The following is a 19,125-nucleotide window of genomic DNA, read 5'->3' as shown; positions in this document are numbered from 1 at the left end:
ACACCGCATCAGCCGTTCCCCACACGATCAGATTATGTTTACCGGCAACACAGGCAAACAGAGCCATGCAAAAGAGGATTTACTCAGAGAATCGTCTCACCACACCCAACTGCATGTATGCTACCATGAGCTACACATACTGTTTCATAAACATCCATCTTCACACTGGATTACAAAAGACACGCAGAGTCTAGAGTTAGTACATCAAACAATCAATGAGGTTCCACTCCTACTGTTCAGTGCTCAGCCATTATATGACTCTCTTTCATCACTCAATTCCTCACTCATATTACGGCCTACAAACTATTAATTAACCTTCTCAATTAAAAGGATTAGGACATGGATTAGCTGGCAATCTTGATGATGTACATCTTAAACTCTCCTACCGGTCTCGCAATGTGAAAAAGTGAACATATCCATTTATATGCACTTTTCTTCCAAGTGTTTTATTTATTTATTTTTAACAAAAGTCCTTTCATAAGCTTCCTAGATTATCTTTTTCCAGTAAGTTATTCAGGAATCTTTGAAAATCTATGCATGGTTTCTATTGTTCAGTTAAGCCCCTGTTCACTGCCTTTATTTAAAACTATCATTGCTTAATTAATTATCAAAATCTGTACACTGACAGATACTGGACTGCAAATGTAATCAAGAGTGTCAGTTATTAGTTCAGTTTCTAAACATACTGCATTTGATTATTGTAGCAACAACAATTTAAACAATAATCATGAACCAGTAAAAACTGTAAAGGATAAAAATGTATTTTCTGCCAACAGCTACGGCTTACATTTTAAACATCTGTTTTAAAGCCTGAACATGCTGGTACACTATTTACCATATTTTTTTTTCAACAGTTGCCAATTTGGGATAAGTCCAAATGAAAGGAACCCCTGGTTAGAAGGCACAATGCAGGGGTCATGGACATCAAAGTAGGGGACAGTGTTGCAGGAAACAGAGGTACAGACCTGTCTCATGTACAATACAGAACCACCTGAGCTGGGCTCTTGAAGGCTGACCAATACAGCCGAACTTTAAAAAATACACATTTTAAGGATCAGGAAACAAAATCTTAAACTGGGGCACTGAATGACATTTGAAGTCCTGATATAACAGAAAACTAGCATTGCCTTTTTTTTTTCCTTTCCTAAAGACACTGCGTGGAAACACTTCTGCTTAGTGCTAACTAGTAGAAGAGGGGATAACCAATAAAAAAGAAAGACAGAGGACACCTGAGGCTCGAGTTATCTAGAAATCCAGAATGAACTTATTCCACTCGGGGCTGATGAAAGTGTCCCAGTCAAGTTTGCAGAATCATATTGTGATGGAGAAAACAGTAAATAAAAGTGTAAAAAAAAAAAGAAAAAAAAAAAGATGATATGCATGTTGATTAGCTTTTCACACTGAAAAAGTCAAATCTGATCTTATCTGGTTAAACAGGAGATGCATTTTAGTGAAAAGTGCCAGTTATTCTGACAGTTTGACATATTCCTCAGCGCAGCCCTCAACTCTTTAGCCTACCACGGGTCATGTGAGGACAGGTTTACCACCCTGTTTGAGCAGAGCATCCATGCTTGTGTCAGGATAAGTGTCAAGATGACCTCTACCACTGCACAGAAAGCTGGGTTATGAACCACTATGTTGCACGTTCAACTATTTTGTGCTGTTTAACTACTTAAAGCTTCTACAAATAAAATAAAGAAAAAGCGCCATCTTAACTATACACATTTTTATTTCTATATTTCTTGGCTATTTAATCTGCAATTATTAACCTTATTTATGTGACAGAGGTGTTACCCTCTCCCTGAAAGAGTTCTAATGAGAACCATTTTTTTTCCAATAAGCGTGAAAACTTTCAGTGGGTGGGGATTTTTGTCTTTGATTCAAAAATAGGTAATAGTGGTCAATGTAACCATGGTGATTTATTTTGCAGAACTCAAATGAAAAGCTCTTCCTTGAATATGGAGAGTGAGTACTTTTTTCTACACATATCCACTGACACACTAAAAGAGGGGAAAGGGGAAGATGTGGTGTTTTTGACTGTTGGTAGATATCCATGATTAGAGAGATACAGTGTGCACAGAGGACGGTTTAGCCTGGCTGCTGATATGACTGCTAAACCACAGCAAGAGGAAAAGAGCTAAAATGAAAGCAAGCTTTTAAAAGCAGCTCTAAGCACCTGTCATTGTGCTCATGAGCATGACGCTAGGGTACAAAGACACAGGAATTACTGCCTGCGATAAAAGTTCCATTATCAGAAGACAAAGTTCAGCAAGTATGCTAGAAGTTCAGAAAATATATATAGTACTCAGAGTACTCAGAGTGTACATGCAACTATTACAGTGTCACACTTCACAATCTTATAAAGAAAAGACTTTAGATGTGATCATTTATGTTTGTAGAATAAACACGCAACGTATTTCAGATTTTAGATTATTAAACAGACCGCAGACTTAGAGTGAATACGCCACAATGTCTTGGTGCTGAGGCATTACTCATTTTACCTCTATGAACACAACATGAGCATTATGTTACTTGAGGTTGGCTCCCTAAGGGTGTGTCTTTCTCAACCAACAGCAAAGATGACAAACCACAGAATACAAGCCTAACCAATCAGAGCTGGCCATCAATGCCCTGAGCTGGACAGTTTTGATTGGTTAGCTGAGTGAACCGGTTGCCTAGTATGCTAGAGTTGTTCTACCGGATTGAGGAATCCAAAGCGAGCATGATATAAAAGGCAGCTCCCTCCAAAGCGATAACAGACTGCTCTGCTGCATTATCACTCAATCTCAAAAGCAATACTGTGCAAACACAGAAAACCAATTTATCTCAGCAGTAAACATTAGAATAAACACAACTAAACACAAATACTGTAAAAGTTGAGATTCGTTTTTTATTTGCTGCTGATATTTGGTTAGAACAGAGAAGAACGCACGTTTGGTTCTAATTTCTCAGTGCACTCCAGCCATCACACTGGTTCGTTAAATCAGCAGCATAACCGATCTAATATAAATCAAGAACTGGTTAGCCAAACCAGGTATAGAAAATAAACCTGTAAATACTTTGGTATTAAATACTATAGCATTCTTGAAGAAAAAAAAAAAGTTTAAAATTCAGCTCATGCGTTTTGTTAAAACACCCAATGAATGCCTGGCCAACTTAATGTGAGCCATGTGCTAAATTTAATACAGATAATAGAGAAGAAAAAAAAGAAGAAAAAACAGTTCTTACCTTTTTTGATGATATGAGCTAAGGTCAATGTCAGACTCTGCCTATAAAGAGAAACATGAGACAAATTGGACATTTAATGGTTTGGGCTGTGACGTACACTTCTAGAAAAAGAGGGGAAAAAACAAAAAAGATGATATAGAACCTTTAGAAAGAGAAAGAAAAAGAGAAAGTGAGAGAGAGAGAAAATTATGCACACAATGGGTCAACAAATGATTCTTGCCAATCAAGCTCAGCGCTCCTCACCAATACCCATAAGCCATGCCACTATATAAACAGAAAAGTTCCTTGGAGTTTTGGAGAGATGTAATCAAATGATGACAGACATTGTTCAACTACAACTCTTGGGATTTTGACTGGAAAAACAGTGGCATAGAAAAATCTTTCTTGCTCCTTCTATTTATGTACAGATTAAAGGAATAGTTTGGGGGGGGGGTCTAATTTACACAATTTTTTAAATTTACACACACACACACACACACAAAGGGGAGCTCTCCATGCACGGTCCTTCAACTAATCTGAAGGCCATATGAAGTTTGGAGGTCTGTAGCGATTGACTCTGCAGAAAGTTGCCGGCCTCTGCGCACTATGCCCCTCAGCATCCGCTGACCCCCGCTGTGTCATTTTACATAGCCAATCACTTCATGGCCGAGTTGCTGCCGTTTCCAATCTCTTCCACTTTGTTATTATACCTCTGACTGTGGAATATTTAGTAGTGAGGAAGTTTCATGACTGGACTTGTTGCACACATGGCATCCTATCACGGTACCACGCTTGGAATTCAAGTGTTTGTTAAGTGAATGGCTGGCCTCCATACATAAAAGGTTTTAGGTTGACTGTTGTTTAAATGATGAACTTCAAGCTAGCCCTGACCAAGACGTTACCTCGGGCAAATAATGTGTGGTAAACAGGTGCAAGTAGATGAAGTAGATGAAGCAGATTACCTTGCTATGTTTTACATCACGCTGTGGTTATGTATTCAATAAAGTGTTGTTGTCAATCAATGATTAATTGCAGAGTAATGACAGTCGGTTAATGGTCAAAAAATATTTCCATTTCTATCTGGGTGGAGTTTCGTGATCAAAACTGCACAGGCCATCTCAGGAGCAACCTTCCCCTCACTACAGGATACTTATCACACCAAGATCATCAGGAGGGCCCACAACATCAGGTACATCACACCCCCAGCACAGATTCTTCACACTCCTACCTTCAGGCAGACACTACAGGAGTGTGAAGTCCAGGACTACAAGGCTGACCAATAGTTTCTATTCACAGGCCATCAGGCTTGTGAACACCTCACTCACTACCCCCCCCCCCCTCCCACTCTGAACTGGTTTAATTTTTGGCCGACCTTGCACTCAATAACTGCACCTTACATATACTGTACTGCTGCTGTCAGAACACTACTGTTTACATCTGTTACTGCACAGAACGCTACTGTTTACATCTGTTACTGCACAGAACGCTACTGTTTACATCTATTACTTGCTACACGAACTTTATGAAGCACTGCTTTATATACTTGCACATAAGCACATGCAACTTTAATTTTCTTTCAACTTTGCACATAACTGTACTTTTTACTATTATTCTTAGTGTTATTCTTATTTTATTATATTTTTTCTATTTTTCTATTTTTTATTCTAAGATCATATTTGGTGAATGGAAGAACAGCAAAGTAAGAATTTCATTGTACAGTAACTGCCTGTTTCTGCTGTGCATATGACAAACTCTTGAACCTCTTGAATCTCTTGAATTTACGTCTAGCGTTTGTTAGTAACATGAGTCAAGTGTGAATCTAAAGAAGAAAACATGACTGATCTACATCTGGAGTAAGTCGGAAATTGTTTACATCTGATTGTTTACCAAACTATTCCTTTAAAGAGGACAAACAAACTGAAGCAACATAAGCAAACTTTGCTCATTCACAGATTTTTTTAAATGTTTTTTTTCTTTTGTTTGAGCAACATCCTGGAGGCTTTCACCTGTGAACTGCAAATGTAAAATGTGACTACCCCCCAAGGCTTACCTGCAAGAGACCTCCATCCCCAAAATGTAGTACCTCCAAGATTTTGTTTGACTGGACGAAAGCTGTAGACAGACACAGAACATATTCCCATGAGGTTTAGGTATCAGCACACAATGCCATACAGACTGATAAGAGTGTTAAGTGGCACACTGGGAGAGCATCAAATTCAGACACCATTACTCACCACACAACACAAAGGCCTGAAAAAAAGGGGTCATTACTGCCATCTTGACATGCTTTAGAGCCAGAGTGTACCTCAATGCATCATCATTTGAAATATCTGTCCTGTACAGAACAGTGTAATTATATAGTGACAGCATGCTTTGTTTGGACAGATAGTTTTAGCAGACTTCCTGGAGATACTAAAAATGGTCCTCAGACCCAAGTAGCACTACAGCAGGCTACCACGGCACAAAAAGGTCAAAACGGATGTAATCATAAAGTCTAAACCAGTTAAAGCCCTTTTTCGTACCTCAGCTTCCAAGTTTAAAACCAAATATGACCTTTTACAGCAGCACTGAAGTCACTCAACAAGCAAATGCACAAAATTAAGCATTTTTATGTCCAGATGAACAGAAGTGAGAGGTAAAGTGAGTCCATCCATCCATCCATCCATCCATTTTCTAAGCCGCTTCTCCGTCAGGGTCGCGGGGGGGGTGCTGGAGCTAGATCAGATTTAGTAAGTGTGTTGTTTTTTGGCATGATTTTAAAAATTATTATTATTATTATTATTATTATTATTATTACTACAACCAAACGATTCTGAGACTCATGTCTGAGAAGGAGTAAGGTCAACTTTTGGTTTATAGCCTGCACTGCACATCATGTTTAGTATGAATATCTTTTGGACATATCTGACATTCACCCATGACAATATGCTTAACTCTGTCAAGTAGGTCAATAGAATAAAAGTCTACAGTAGAGGTGGGCATTCGGCCTGCATCAATACCATTTTTGCAGTCCGAGGACAAGTATATAATTTTTAGTACTCGCCAATATGGAGTCTGATACGGAGTAACCTGATTAAGTACACTGAGTAGGATTAAGTAACTGTTAATTTAAATAACAGCTAAATCATTATACAACATTATACAATGAAAACATGATGAATTATGCTCTCTTTGTAATGAAACATGCAGTCGTTCAACTAAATAAATCATGATAACGATACAATATTGACAAATTGTAGACCCCTAGTCTAGAGGACATGTATAGCACTACAATGGTATGTTTGACATGTTTTCAGTGTAATGAAAGGATGCAGGAGAAGTCACATTAGGCTTTCTGTGTGCTGTAAAAAAGGTTCAGTGTATGTAGCTACACCCAGCCACAAAAGTAACTAGCACACTGCTTCTAAGAAAGGCAAAAAATAGAAAAGAAATACTGTACGTAGAGCTTACCTCTGTTATATTCAACATGTGGACAGCCTAAATGTTTAAATTCTAGTGCACTATGACTGTAACAGTAAGATTTTCACTGTGATTAGTCTTAAAGAACTGTACCGAGTTCATTCTTTACTTTCCATTTCACTAGAAAAAAGGGAAAAGGGGAAAGCTTACTGAGCTTTTAAATAAACAGAGACTTGTTGATCTCACTGGCCTGGTAATCGACAGACATAAGATAAGACAGACTTATTTTTAAATAAAAATAAACACACCAAACTGTCAATATGATCACCTCAATAACCACATTGAGGCCACACTGACCAAGTTTGCAGTCATCTTACACAGTCTAAGCAAGTAACATACATGAGTTTAATAAATGTCTATAAAAAGTACCTTCACTACTATTTCAAATAACCCCTTCAGCTGACGACTCTGGTTTCTCATATTAATTTCCCCATTTGATCATCTGCAAAAATAGTCAACTGATTCTATTTAGCTTTTTTTTATCCTTCCAAATAAATTCCACGTAAATGCCCAAATATTAAGGAAAATGGAAATGACACATGAAAAATAATCCTTTGGTCAGTAGGTGAAAGTTTAGTTTGTTTCTTTAGCTTGTTAAAGCAGCTAATCGCACAGTAAGCTCCACAGCTTTATTTACAACTTTCATTTTTCTTTGACAGTTACAGTGCATTTAGAAATTTACAAATACACAAAAACAAGGCCTCTCCAAGCTACTCAGTTTTCAAATTCAGCACCATATCACTGAACTCCTAACGCTATTATTAGACAGTTGAGTGGTGTAACTCTAGTGAAGTTTATAGTGGGAGAGACAGGTCATGCTATGCTCTACACTCGTACAGCTCAACAGTCTTTATGTGTCCACACATTAAAAAAATGTAAAGTCCTCAAAAGTATTAGGCCTGAGGAGGAAAAATAATTTCACACCATCAACCTTAATTTTAATTCTGAATCATTTAATCAACATTCAAATATTTATTTTATACTAGCACTGTTCCTTTATTGTTAATTAAATGTCATTTCTTTGGACATTTACAGTACCGTGCAAATATTTGATGCACGTAATGGAAATTGTTTTAAATCTATTTATCTAGGTAGTGTATTCTATTTTTCCCCAGCAAAACATTATTCAATAACAGAATAAAAGCACAAAACATAAGCTTTTTATTTCGAAAATAGGTTATTAATGTCATACTGGTTTGAAGAAAACAGACAGATGTGTGGGTCATTCTTGGGGCACTCCAGCCAGTGCATAGATTTGTTAAAGTCCATCAGCAGCACATTTCACTATATTTACCAGTTATCAGACCGTAAGTATAAATACAGGGCTTCCTTTAGGAGAGGTTTAGAAATGGTTAGGCCAACACACTGTCGGTTTTTTCAGGCAAATGAACATTTACTGCCAGAAATAGCTTTGCTTTTCTTAGATGTTCAAACATTTTTTCACAGTACTGTAGACTAGCATTGAGATCACTGCAGAGAAACAGTCAAGTCTCATTTTTTGCTCATGCATCAATATGTATCTAGACTTTTCCCTGACTTTCAAACAAGCAAATAAAAATCACACCAACCAGATCTTTTTGATTATGACACAGAAGCAGCCGGCAGCTTGTGTAACCACAACAATGTGATAAAGTCAAGAAGAAAAACAAATATTTTGAGATTGCAGCCTACTGTCTACATAGAGCCAAACCCACAAAAACGTCATTAACTTTCCACATTAAAAGACTGCTGACTGTGACGAATAGGGATGATTTTTATTTTTTTTAAAGGAGACCAACATGTCACAACTGCAGCCCTGGACAAACTACCTGGAGGTAGGGCTGGGAGATGAAACGATAACTATAATTATCGCGATGTAACTTTCTCAATAGAGCGTTAAGACATGTCTGATAAATTGATATAGTACATTATTCTCACACTTCCCCTTTCTAGCGACAGCCCTGATGCCGTTTTCTACTGCAAGGAAAGCGATACTACTGCGCTGTCGCCATGAGAGGGCGCACTTCAGAGTTTTTTGACAATTAGAGAGGGGGGGGCATGAGTAAGATGAGTCTTCAGCAACGGCCGAAACGTGGAGTCAGATATTCCCTGTTTGAGTGGAGTGACCAGTAATCTGTTCTCTGTGACCAAGTGTGAGTGACGAGATCAGTGGTGTTACTATACTGGCTTTGAACTCACCTCTTTCGGTACATCTTAACAAGCTTTAGCAGTGTTAAATCACAATCACAATCCTCACAACTACAGCACTATTACAGTGCTCAAAAAGTCAAATTTTTGTATTAGTGCATTGCCAAGCAACGAAAGTGAAAGAAAGAAGTGGGTTCATGTCAGTTACAGCCCTGATTTAAACGAAAGTAAACTGAGGAAGCTGTGAGGCATTGGAAAGTGGGAGAACGCTATCTTTCCAGGCTAGCCGTTTTTAGCAGCTGGCTAACTTGAAGCAGCGCTCCGTCACTCGCACAACACGAATTGATGATACCGCAGATCAAACACGACACAAAAGCACCGCTTTCAGTTTAAACATACCTAAAATGAGGACTGTCTGGTGTTGATATATTGCAGCCCACCCCTCAAATTACTATGATAGAATGGAGAAATCCAGTGGTCTGCTAGCTGGGGTCTGAATACTGTGATGTGCCCTGGCATGGATGTGGTAGGAGTGATGGCAGTAAGACGGTGTGATCCATCACTGAGCCAGCTAGCGTTTGCCGTTTGTACTAAGTTGACGTTGTTGAGAAACTAAACAGTTCAGCACTGCTGTTGGCCACTTGTTTAGCATGTGTAACAGGATAGCCAAGCATTCGTCACCAGACAAATTTTCTTTCTTAAGTTATGACTATTACAAAAACTGCAGCCACTGTCTGGTGAGTGTTTGTTGTGTTCTGATTGTAAAGGATAGTTTAAAACAGCAAATAATCTCCCAGGAGCAAACGTCAACCTTCAAACTTGAAAGAAATAATGATGTGTCATTTAATGCAATATGCATCGATATATGAATTTTGTTTATTGTGATACCATTTTTTGCCATATTGCAAAGCTCTAGGTCCTTGAGGTCACCATTTAGTCATGTAGTCTAGCCCAGTTCAGCTCTCTTAACTGTTTATCAACATCTAAGATGTGGTTTCCGTGTCTTTTTAGTTAAATACTCAAAAGAATCCTCTCTTTAAACAAAAACTTTGCATTGTGTTTATGTTACGTAAGAGTGGCAACAGACAACATTGTTACAATAATAAATATTGGCCTTGATGTATTCTGCTGCCAACGTTTTCACACTTATGATGTTACTTTCTTTATTATTCTACTTAAGAATGAAAAATATGTCTTTAAATAAACATTGTTTAGATCTAATTTTGCAGATCAGCAAACCCCTCCTAATATCAAGTCAATCTGCATTAGTTCAGAACAGAAAGTAGTCTCAAACGTCAGAGCTTGATGCATTTGGTCACTTACTGTAACCAAGAACAGTCTAACTCGACACAAAATGATCGTTTGACTGACATGGAAACCAACAAGCCACAAGCGGTTGGATGTGCGACATGTAGAGGCAATTTTTAAAACAGTGCTAGAGTCGACACATCCACAGGAAATAAAGTGGCACGTGTCAAAATACTCACGTATATCTAATTTACTAGCTCCTAAAGGCCTCTGAGAAAATGCAACAACTTTTAAATATGGCGTAAACGTTATAAACATTTTTTAATGAACCTACTACTAAGTTGCACCCAAAGGCTCAGTCACATCAAAAAGGTGTTGCCCCACCAGACAGTTGCACAAACATGTACACACGTAGAATACAACTTACAAAACCTCAATAGCTGTGGTCAGCTTAACATGCAACATATATCATATACATGTACCTCTGTGGGCTGAGCATGTGAGGCTGAGGCTAAGCAGAGAATAAACAGTAAAAGCAAAACAATGTGCAACAAAAATATATAACGCATATAAATGGGTGTGCCCACCAGACTCTTCTTAATGCAAGAGAGACAAATAAGACCATTTAAAACTTAGTCAGCGTACATATTTCCATTTATTGCCGACTCAAGAAATCATGACCATCTTAATCAGATCATTACCTTGTATATCAATATGTCGTGTGGTTAAGCCCCAGCTACACACTCTGCTGTACATACACAAAAGGTTTAAATAAACCCAATGAATCTCACAACAACAGCGCTCATCGTTTGTGACTTTCGGCCTTTTTCTGAAGGGGATAAATACTCAGAGCTGAGAATCTTCATTTGATATCTATATGCCAGAGAGAAGCTTTGCATGAGCCACACAAACACACACCACCCCCCACCAAAGTTTCAGTTGCACTAAAGCGCTTAAGTCAGCAACACTTCAACACAGTTCCTGAAGCCGCCTAAAATCAATTTCTAATGCGCACAAAATGAGCCAGCTTTGAGGTTTTAAACAGCAGAGGGCTTACTGCAAAAGGTTCTTTAAAATGTACTGGAAAATACTACAATCATGTAAAATTCGATCACAGAAAACAAAGTGCTAACAAACTATATCGAGCATCCACATGTTTGAATGTAACCTAATCCTGAAATCATCATTACTTCGCCAACATCAAAAATGATGTATGATCTATAAAAGGTCTGAGTAGATCAGGTAATATTTTCATTCATACACTAGAGAAGAAGATTTTAAAATGTTCATATTAAACAACTAAATACACTGGCCTGTCCTATATTGCATGAATTCCATATTATGAAAGTGGCGTGCCTGTCATGTGTTGAATCAGTGAGGGCAGTGCTACTCAACTCCAGTCTTTGGTAGGGATGTGCAATTTGACAACACTGATCGTAATTATGATAATTTTGTCACAATAACCTTTTCTTTGTGTATATTGCCTGTACGTAAAAGAAACCCTGACCAATTGCATGATTCTTTACAAAGAGAGTATGATTAGGCTCATTTAATTGGATTTCATTTCAGCTGAATAAATTTGTGCAATGCGGAATAAAAATCATTGCACTGTCTTTTAATTTGCCATTATGGCTACTATTTTGTTTCAATATACCAAACCTTAAAAAATAAATAAATAAATAAATAAATAAATATCCTCCTGCCCCACACGGTTCAACTATTCCCTGCTCAAACACACTTGATCAGCATCATTCACTGTAATGATGTTTATTTACTTGATACATGATCAAGTGGACCCTGAGGAGAGTAGCTGTTACTTTCATACAGCTAATGAGGATACAAACAATCCAAAAAATAAAGAAATAAAAAAATAAAAGAAAAGTCTTTACCAACTACTATTACTGATACAAGTATGGGCAGAAATGCAGCTTAAGCATAGAGGGGACTGGATATATCATGACTGGATCAAACAGGAATTCAAAGAGAAGCAGTGGTGCAAAGAATACAATTCAATCTCATGACATGATGCTACCACTCAAAATGTCAACCAGGAGTCAACCAGTTTTCATCTTAGACTGCATATTCCTTAAACCACTAATTAAATGTGTCTATAGCTTTGGGCTTCAACAGCACTGAATGATGAAATGGGAAAAGCAATGAATCAAATCAAGCCAAGTCAAGGTAGACTCTAATAGGCGAAGATGAAGACACATTTATCATGGTACAATCTACATTTTAAGGTTTTAAATGTATGCGCTTGGATGTAGGGCTAAGCTATTTTGCCACAATGTACAACAAACTGCGGATTAAAAATACTGCATATATTTTGTTATATATGGCAACTGTTACTTGCCTTTAAATTACAACACTGTAACTGTACAGACAATTCACTTTTATTGTTCTGATGATTAACGAATCGTGCAGCCCTAAAACTCTACATACACTACATCATAAAATACTTTATGCATTTATTATCTTACGATTAGAAGTGAACACATGATCACGCCTTAATTAATTATATTAATATACTGATCTTGTTGGGCAAATGGAACAATGATGAAGAGCATGACACATGAAGTACACATCCCAATAGAGGATTGACACCACCGGATTTTTGAAAGAAAAGTACAATTTTTAAGGAGAGTCAAATTCTTAATTTGCACTTCGTCCTTGAATAGTGAAAAGACAAGCTGGACAGACTACATATAGAGCATGCTGACAAACAAAGGGGCAACTGCGTGCACATACAGTGGGGCAAAAAAGTATTTAGTCCGCCACTGATTGTGCAAGTTCTCCTACTTAGAAAGATGAGAGAGGTCTGTAATTTTCATCATAGGTACATTTCAACTATGAGAGACAAAATGAGAAAAAACATCCAGGAAATCTCATTGTAGGATTTTTAAAGAATTTATTTGTAAATTATTGTGGAAAATAAGTATTTGGTCAATAACAAAAGTTCAACTCAATACTTTGTAACATAACCTTTGTTGGCAATGACAGAGGTCAAACGTTTCCTGCAAGTCTTCACCAGGTTTGCACACTGTAGCTGGTATTTTGGCCCATTCCTCCTGCAGATCTCCTCCAGAGCAGTGATGTTTTGGGGCTCTCGCTGGGCAACACGGACTTTCAACTCCCTCCACAAATTTTCTATGGGGTCGAGGTCTGGAGACTGGCTAGGCCACTCCAGGACCTTGAAATGCTTTTTACAGAACCACTCCTTTGTTGCCCGAGCGGTGTGTTTGGGATCATTGTCATGCTGGAAGACCCAGCCACGTTCCATCTTCAATGCTCTCACTGATGGAAGGAGGTTTTGACTTAACATCTCACGATACATGGCCCCGTTCATTCTTCCCTTAACACGGATCAGTCGTCCTGTCCCCTTTGCAGATACACAGCCCCAAAGCCTGATGTTTCCACCCCCATGCTTCACAGTAGGTATGGTGTTCTTGGGATGCAACCCAGCATTCTTCTTCCTCCAAACACAACAAGTTGAGTTTTTACCAAAAGGTTCTATTTTGGTTTCATCTGACCACATGATATTCTCCCAGTCCTCTTCTGGATCATCCATTTGCTCTCAGGTAAACTTCAGATGGGCCTGGACATGTACTGGCTTAAGTAGAGGGACACGCCTGGCACTCCAGGCTTTGGGTCCCTCTCGCCGTCGTGTGTTACTGAGGGTAGCCTTTGTTACTTTGGTCCCAGCTCTCTGCAGGTCATTTATCAGGTCCCTCTGTGTAGTTCTGGGATTTTTGCTCACCGTTCTGATGATAATTTTGCTCCCATGGGATGAGATCTTGCGTGGACCCCAGATCAAGGGAGATTATCAATGGTCTTGTATGTCTTCCATTTTCTTACAATTGCTCCCACAGTTGATTTATTCACACCAACCTGCTTGCCTATTGTAGAGTCACTCTTCCCAGCCTGGTGCAGGTCTACAATTTTCTTCCTGTGTCTTCGACAGCTGTTTGGTCTTGGCCACGGTTGAGTTTGGAGTCTGACTGTTTGAGGCTGTGGACAGGTGTCTTTTATACAGATAACGAGGTCAAACAGGTGCCATTAAGACAAGTGACGAGTGGAGGACAGAAGAGCTTCTTAAAGAAGAAGTTACAGGTCTGTGAGAGCCAGAAATCTTGCTTGCTTGCTTGTGGGTGACCAAATAATTATTTTCCACCATAATTTACAAATAAATTCTTTAAAAATCCTACAATGAGATTTCCTGGATGTTTTTTCTCATTTTGTCTCTCATAGTTGAAGTGAACCTATGATGAAAATTACAGACCTCTCTCATCTTTCTAAGTAGGAGAACTTGCACAATCATTAGCTGACTAAATATTTTTTTTGATCCACTGTACAGTGTCACCATAATTATTTGTTTAAATAAATAGGAAAACGGCCTTTAAACAAAAATGTAGTCACAAAATTGTCAAGTGAAGACATGAGCTGCAGTGGGTTTGCACAAGTTAGCTTCACACACAATGCGTGAGGTGTGGGATTTAGTCCAGTACAGTAGAGTAAACTGTCTCTTGATACACAATATGTCTCAAGAGTTCATTTTACTGAGATTAATGATACAACTGGACTGAATAAAATGCAAAAAGTAACATAATAGCTTAATGGACTGACAGTGAATCAGCTACTGTTACTGAATACTTGCTGCTGTTGTTTGCAGGCTCTAACTAAATCTTGGACTAAATCTGTCTGTTTTGTGTTCTATGCAGTTTCACAGTGTTTCAGAAGTTCTGAGAGTACCCACGAAATACTCAGAAAAACATACTGCGACGCAAGTTATCACGACAACCATAGCATACCATGAAACTCTGACTCTGAACTTGGACATTTCTGACAATCTCATACACGTAATCCCTCCACCTCCTCTGAAACCTTTCTTTTTCTGCTAAATATGAACACACACCGCTGTAAACAAACTGACCTACATCTCTGAGCATGCGCTGATGTGTGCCCCTACACCAGTATGGTATTTTCTAGCTTCAGACAAAATAGTCCCAGGCTTTTTGAATTTTATGATTTTGTCATGAGTCACAATCCTGAGGTACTAGAGCCTTGGAGTCTGCATATATACGAACAAGAAAGTGCAGAAAAAAGGCCCAACATAGGTGGAGACAAGGACTCATGTTATCTTCGTTAGGCCCCTCCCAGTGATTAAATTTACAGCAATGATACACTGTTGTACAAATATCTTGAATTAACAGTTTAATTTAGTGTTTTGTTTGTTTTTATGCAACAAACAAAGTACAGGTCTAAAACAAGCGCAACTGGTTTATTATCTTGCTTAGCCAACTCTTTACAGCTAACAAAATACATTACACCACATTGCGGCGTGCCTGCTGACAATTTCAAAAGCTTACATTTCTCTCTTAAGGCCATGAAAATATGAGTGAAAAACATTTGTTCAGCAACCATACATGCAAACATTAACATCAAATTAGCAAACATCCCCTTAAACATGTCACAGTACAGTGTTAAAAGTGTAAAAAAAACTAAGAAAAGAAGAAGTGATGTCCGTTATGTACATTTACTGTGCTCAATCCAACTAATGAAAATGTATCTCACACACATTGTGCTTGTTGTAATACAATATCACTGTGAAATCTAACGACTGTGGAAAACTGTAGCCAGATTAAATAACTAACTACCTCAAATAATTACGACCAGGCAATTATGTAATCATTTTACAGGCCTATTCTTTGTTCTTTGTAAGCCTTCTACTTTACATCCTTAGGCAATCCAAATGACAATCCAACATTCATGTCCCACTAAGACAAAACTGAGAATGTGAGGACACAACTGCACACAAAATACAACAAAGCAATGTTATGGGCCCTCAGCATGTCCACCAAGGTCTAAAGGCAACAGTCTAGCCATAGTATATTTGCTAAAACAAAGCCTGTGACTTGGATCTTCTTCCACAGTGATATATGGGGGTACTTGTGTTCACAGACGACTTCACTTATAACTTCACAATAACAAAACACTGCAAATGCTCAAACACACTGGTCCAATCTGATCTAAAGACAGCTGCAAGTTATCTTTGCAAACCATGCATCCAACTTCATAGCAGGGGTGGGCAATATAATAAAATATATTACCATGATACTTAGACATTTTCACAGTACACAATGTCATGATATTTAGCTTTTCTGAGGTTTAATATATTATATATTAATATAAATCTAATCAATTAGAACTCATGTTTTTTTGTTAATGAAACTTTTATATAAATTATGCAATATTCCCAAAAAAGTGTATTTGTCACAATAACAATAATTAGCACCATACTTCCCACACATACTTCAGATTATATCTCCTGGGTAGACAATAATGTTTTGCTATTACAGTTATGTAATATCACCTTATGGGTATTCATAAAGCACTCACTTGTATTTCAGAAAGTTTTGCTGCCCTACTACTACAGTTTTGATATCTAATCCACCACTGTTAGTACTTGCATCCACAATAGCACTAATAGCACATCTGAGTTGCTCTACACCTGGCCTAGCCAAAGACCCAGATTAATCCTGAGGATTACAAAGGAGAGTAGCATGCTGTGCACACTTTAAGCAAAGATCACATCCTTACTACAAAAAAAAAAAAAAACTATTAAACTTAGAAGTTCTGCAGACACCTGGATCTACTATACATAGAAACTATTTGGTTTCTGCCACCACTAGTGTAACGCGTTCAGAAACGATACTGACAGCATTACAATCACACCAATTGTTTAACGCCAGCAGAAGATATTCCTCTCACATTCCTCCATAACTACTTCAGCTTTGTTTGTGTTCTGGATACACGTTGAACGGTATCTAGAGCTTAATCACCTCAGTGACTTGCATCCTTATAAAGAAAAATACATGTCCACACAGAAATTGAGGCTAACCGCAGCCCAAAGAAGCAGCTGCTTGTATAAATGTTTGAACCACTCAGACTTTATGGTTGGTACATCCCTGTAATCTCTACTCCATAATTTTGAATCTGCCTGTACTGTTGGGTGCTTCAGAACAAAACTACAGATTTTAAAATGACCTATACTGACCCCATCCCCAAATGTTTCAACTTTAAGCCAAAGCAACACAACTTACAACAGCAAACTGAGGCCAGCTCAATATATTGCCTTGAGCAGAAACTTCAGAGCTAATATTATGGACAAACACTATTCTCTGTAGAGGTTTCTCTGTAACAGGGACCTTAACTAAAACCTAAATTCTTAAAGCTATGAATTTACAGTGCACAATCCAGACAGATAAACAAAATCAACCACCAGCTATCTAAACCTGACACCAGTGATGTCCTAATCCAACTCTTTGCCAACACATGCAACAACCTAAAGACCAAAGGCACAGCTGCTCTGTCAAAGTGAGTTGATATCTGGATTGTACTTCGCAGAGCTGCAAGCCTTTTGAGCTCAGGTAAGTGGGCTAATACCCACTGTACTACATTACACTTCAGCAACATTGACAACTTCCAAGCAATGCAGACAAAGTCATGTCACTTAGCTGACATGACAGTCTTAGCTTTCTGCTTGAACAGTAACGCTGGTCCACTCACGAAGCAGTTCTGTTGTCTTGGTGGATTTTCACACACCAAACTTTTTCAGAAACTGTGTAGCCAAGAACCAAGTTAAACAGATTCGTTCTATGCAGCTATGAGAGGTCTAACTTGACTCAAGGCAGCACAAATGAACAGAGCTAAACCTCTAATCATGACTATCAAGTGACCTCCGCCTACCTTTGCCAAGTTGGTTGACATGACATGTCACTGCTGACAACACAGGCCTGAACTCTGGCAGCTACTTGGCTAAACTAAGCGAAGCTAAGCTAAGCTACCTACCGAGACAACAGGATCGAGACAGAAAACTAACGACCTGTCAACTCCAAAGAAAATCACTCCAGTATTTGAAATGACATGTTTTGAATAAGGAAGCGGTTTCAATTCAAACCCAGGCTTCTGTGTCCTCACATAGCTGCTGAGCTTTTAACGCCAGCTAACGCTAATAGCCAAAAAGCTCTCGACCTAGACCTCGGCTAGCGTTCGCTAACAAGCTACTTCAGCTCCAGCTCCAAACGGCGCCTTGAGGTAAAAACAGCATATCTGACTTTATGTTCCATTCGAGAAAATCTCATTCAGTTTAATTTGGTGTAAACACTAAACTAGCGCCAAGTCGAATTAGGGGAGCAAACATAAATAACCAGCAGGCTAAACAAGCTATTCAGGCAAGATTTGCTTGCTTGGTTAGCTTTAGCTATTTCAAATGTAACTTAGCTAAAGCAACACTGTTATCTTACACAATAAAGTGTATACAACTCGCTACTTAGTATTTTTCAAGTACTTGCTCTCTACTTTGCACTCCAAAGGTACACCATAACAGGCTAACTGTCGTCCGGCTGTAGCATTACTGGGTTAGGGTTAACTGAAAGTGCTAAGTCGTTAGCCTGCAGTTGGAGCAGCAGTTAGCCAGCTAGAGAGCCGCCACTCATCAGGGGGAAAACCGAGCCCGACAGGCCCTCGCCTCATAACAACACCCGCACTGGAACAGTTCGGTAAAACAGCTACCTTGCTTGTTCGCCTGTGACACGTGAATTATTGCAATAAATAAGACCCGCAGGATCCTCATGCACGATGTTGACTTTGTTCTTGCTGGATGTGAGGAACTCTGTGCGCTCTCCTCGCTCGCCATGCTGCTGTTTCTCTATCAGTATGTGTGTGCGCGGACGACAAAACTACAGCGCCTGCTCGCATGCAGGCATAAAGCAGCGGAGACGCGCTCAGGGGAGACACTCGGCGGACGCGCTCGGTATCGCTCTCTGCTCTTAGAATTAGGTACACGTGCTCACGTGCTACACCACACAAATGAATTCATTAATTTAATATATTAAAATACTAAAAAAACTACATATATATATATATATATATGTGTGTGTGTGTGTGTGTAGATAGATAGATTCAACTTTATTGTCATTACTCAGTACAAGTACATGGCAACGAAATGCAGTTAGCATCTACCAGAAGTGCAAATAGTAGCAAATAGTGCAAAAAGAGAGTGTGCAAGTGTGCAATAAATAGGCA

The 19,125-nt window shown here is 38.6% G+C and overlaps 1 protein-coding gene across 4 annotated transcripts in view; it reads right to left on the bottom strand.

Annotated features, from left to right (window-relative positions):
* tmem131 (transmembrane protein 131) overlaps positions 1-18,757 on the bottom strand; it is a 56,717-nt gene extending 37,960 nt beyond the window's left edge. For all 4 annotated transcript variants that reach the window (XM_017698083.2, XM_017698084.2, XM_017698085.2 and 1 more), the window contains exons 1-3: positions 18,613-18,757; positions 5,258-5,319; positions 3,229-3,269 (exon numbers count right to left, since the gene is read on the bottom strand). In XM_017698083.2, coding sequence (XP_017553572.2) covers positions 3,229-3,269; positions 5,258-5,319; positions 18,613-18,736 — 227 coding nt within the window. In that variant the 5' untranslated portion in view covers positions 18,737-18,757. The remainder of the gene's footprint in view (positions 1-3,228; positions 3,270-5,257; positions 5,320-18,612) is intronic.
* Between the last annotated feature and the right edge of the window lie 368 nt (positions 18,758-19,125).

The sequence above is a fragment of the Pygocentrus nattereri genome, chromosome 26, assembly GCF_015220715.1.
Source record: "Pygocentrus nattereri isolate fPygNat1 chromosome 26, fPygNat1.pri, whole genome shotgun sequence".
NCBI lineage: Eukaryota > Metazoa > Chordata > Actinopteri > Characiformes > Serrasalmidae > Pygocentrus > Pygocentrus nattereri.
The sequence above is the reverse complement of the archived record's forward strand: the minus strand, read 5'-3'. Positions and strand labels throughout refer to the sequence as shown.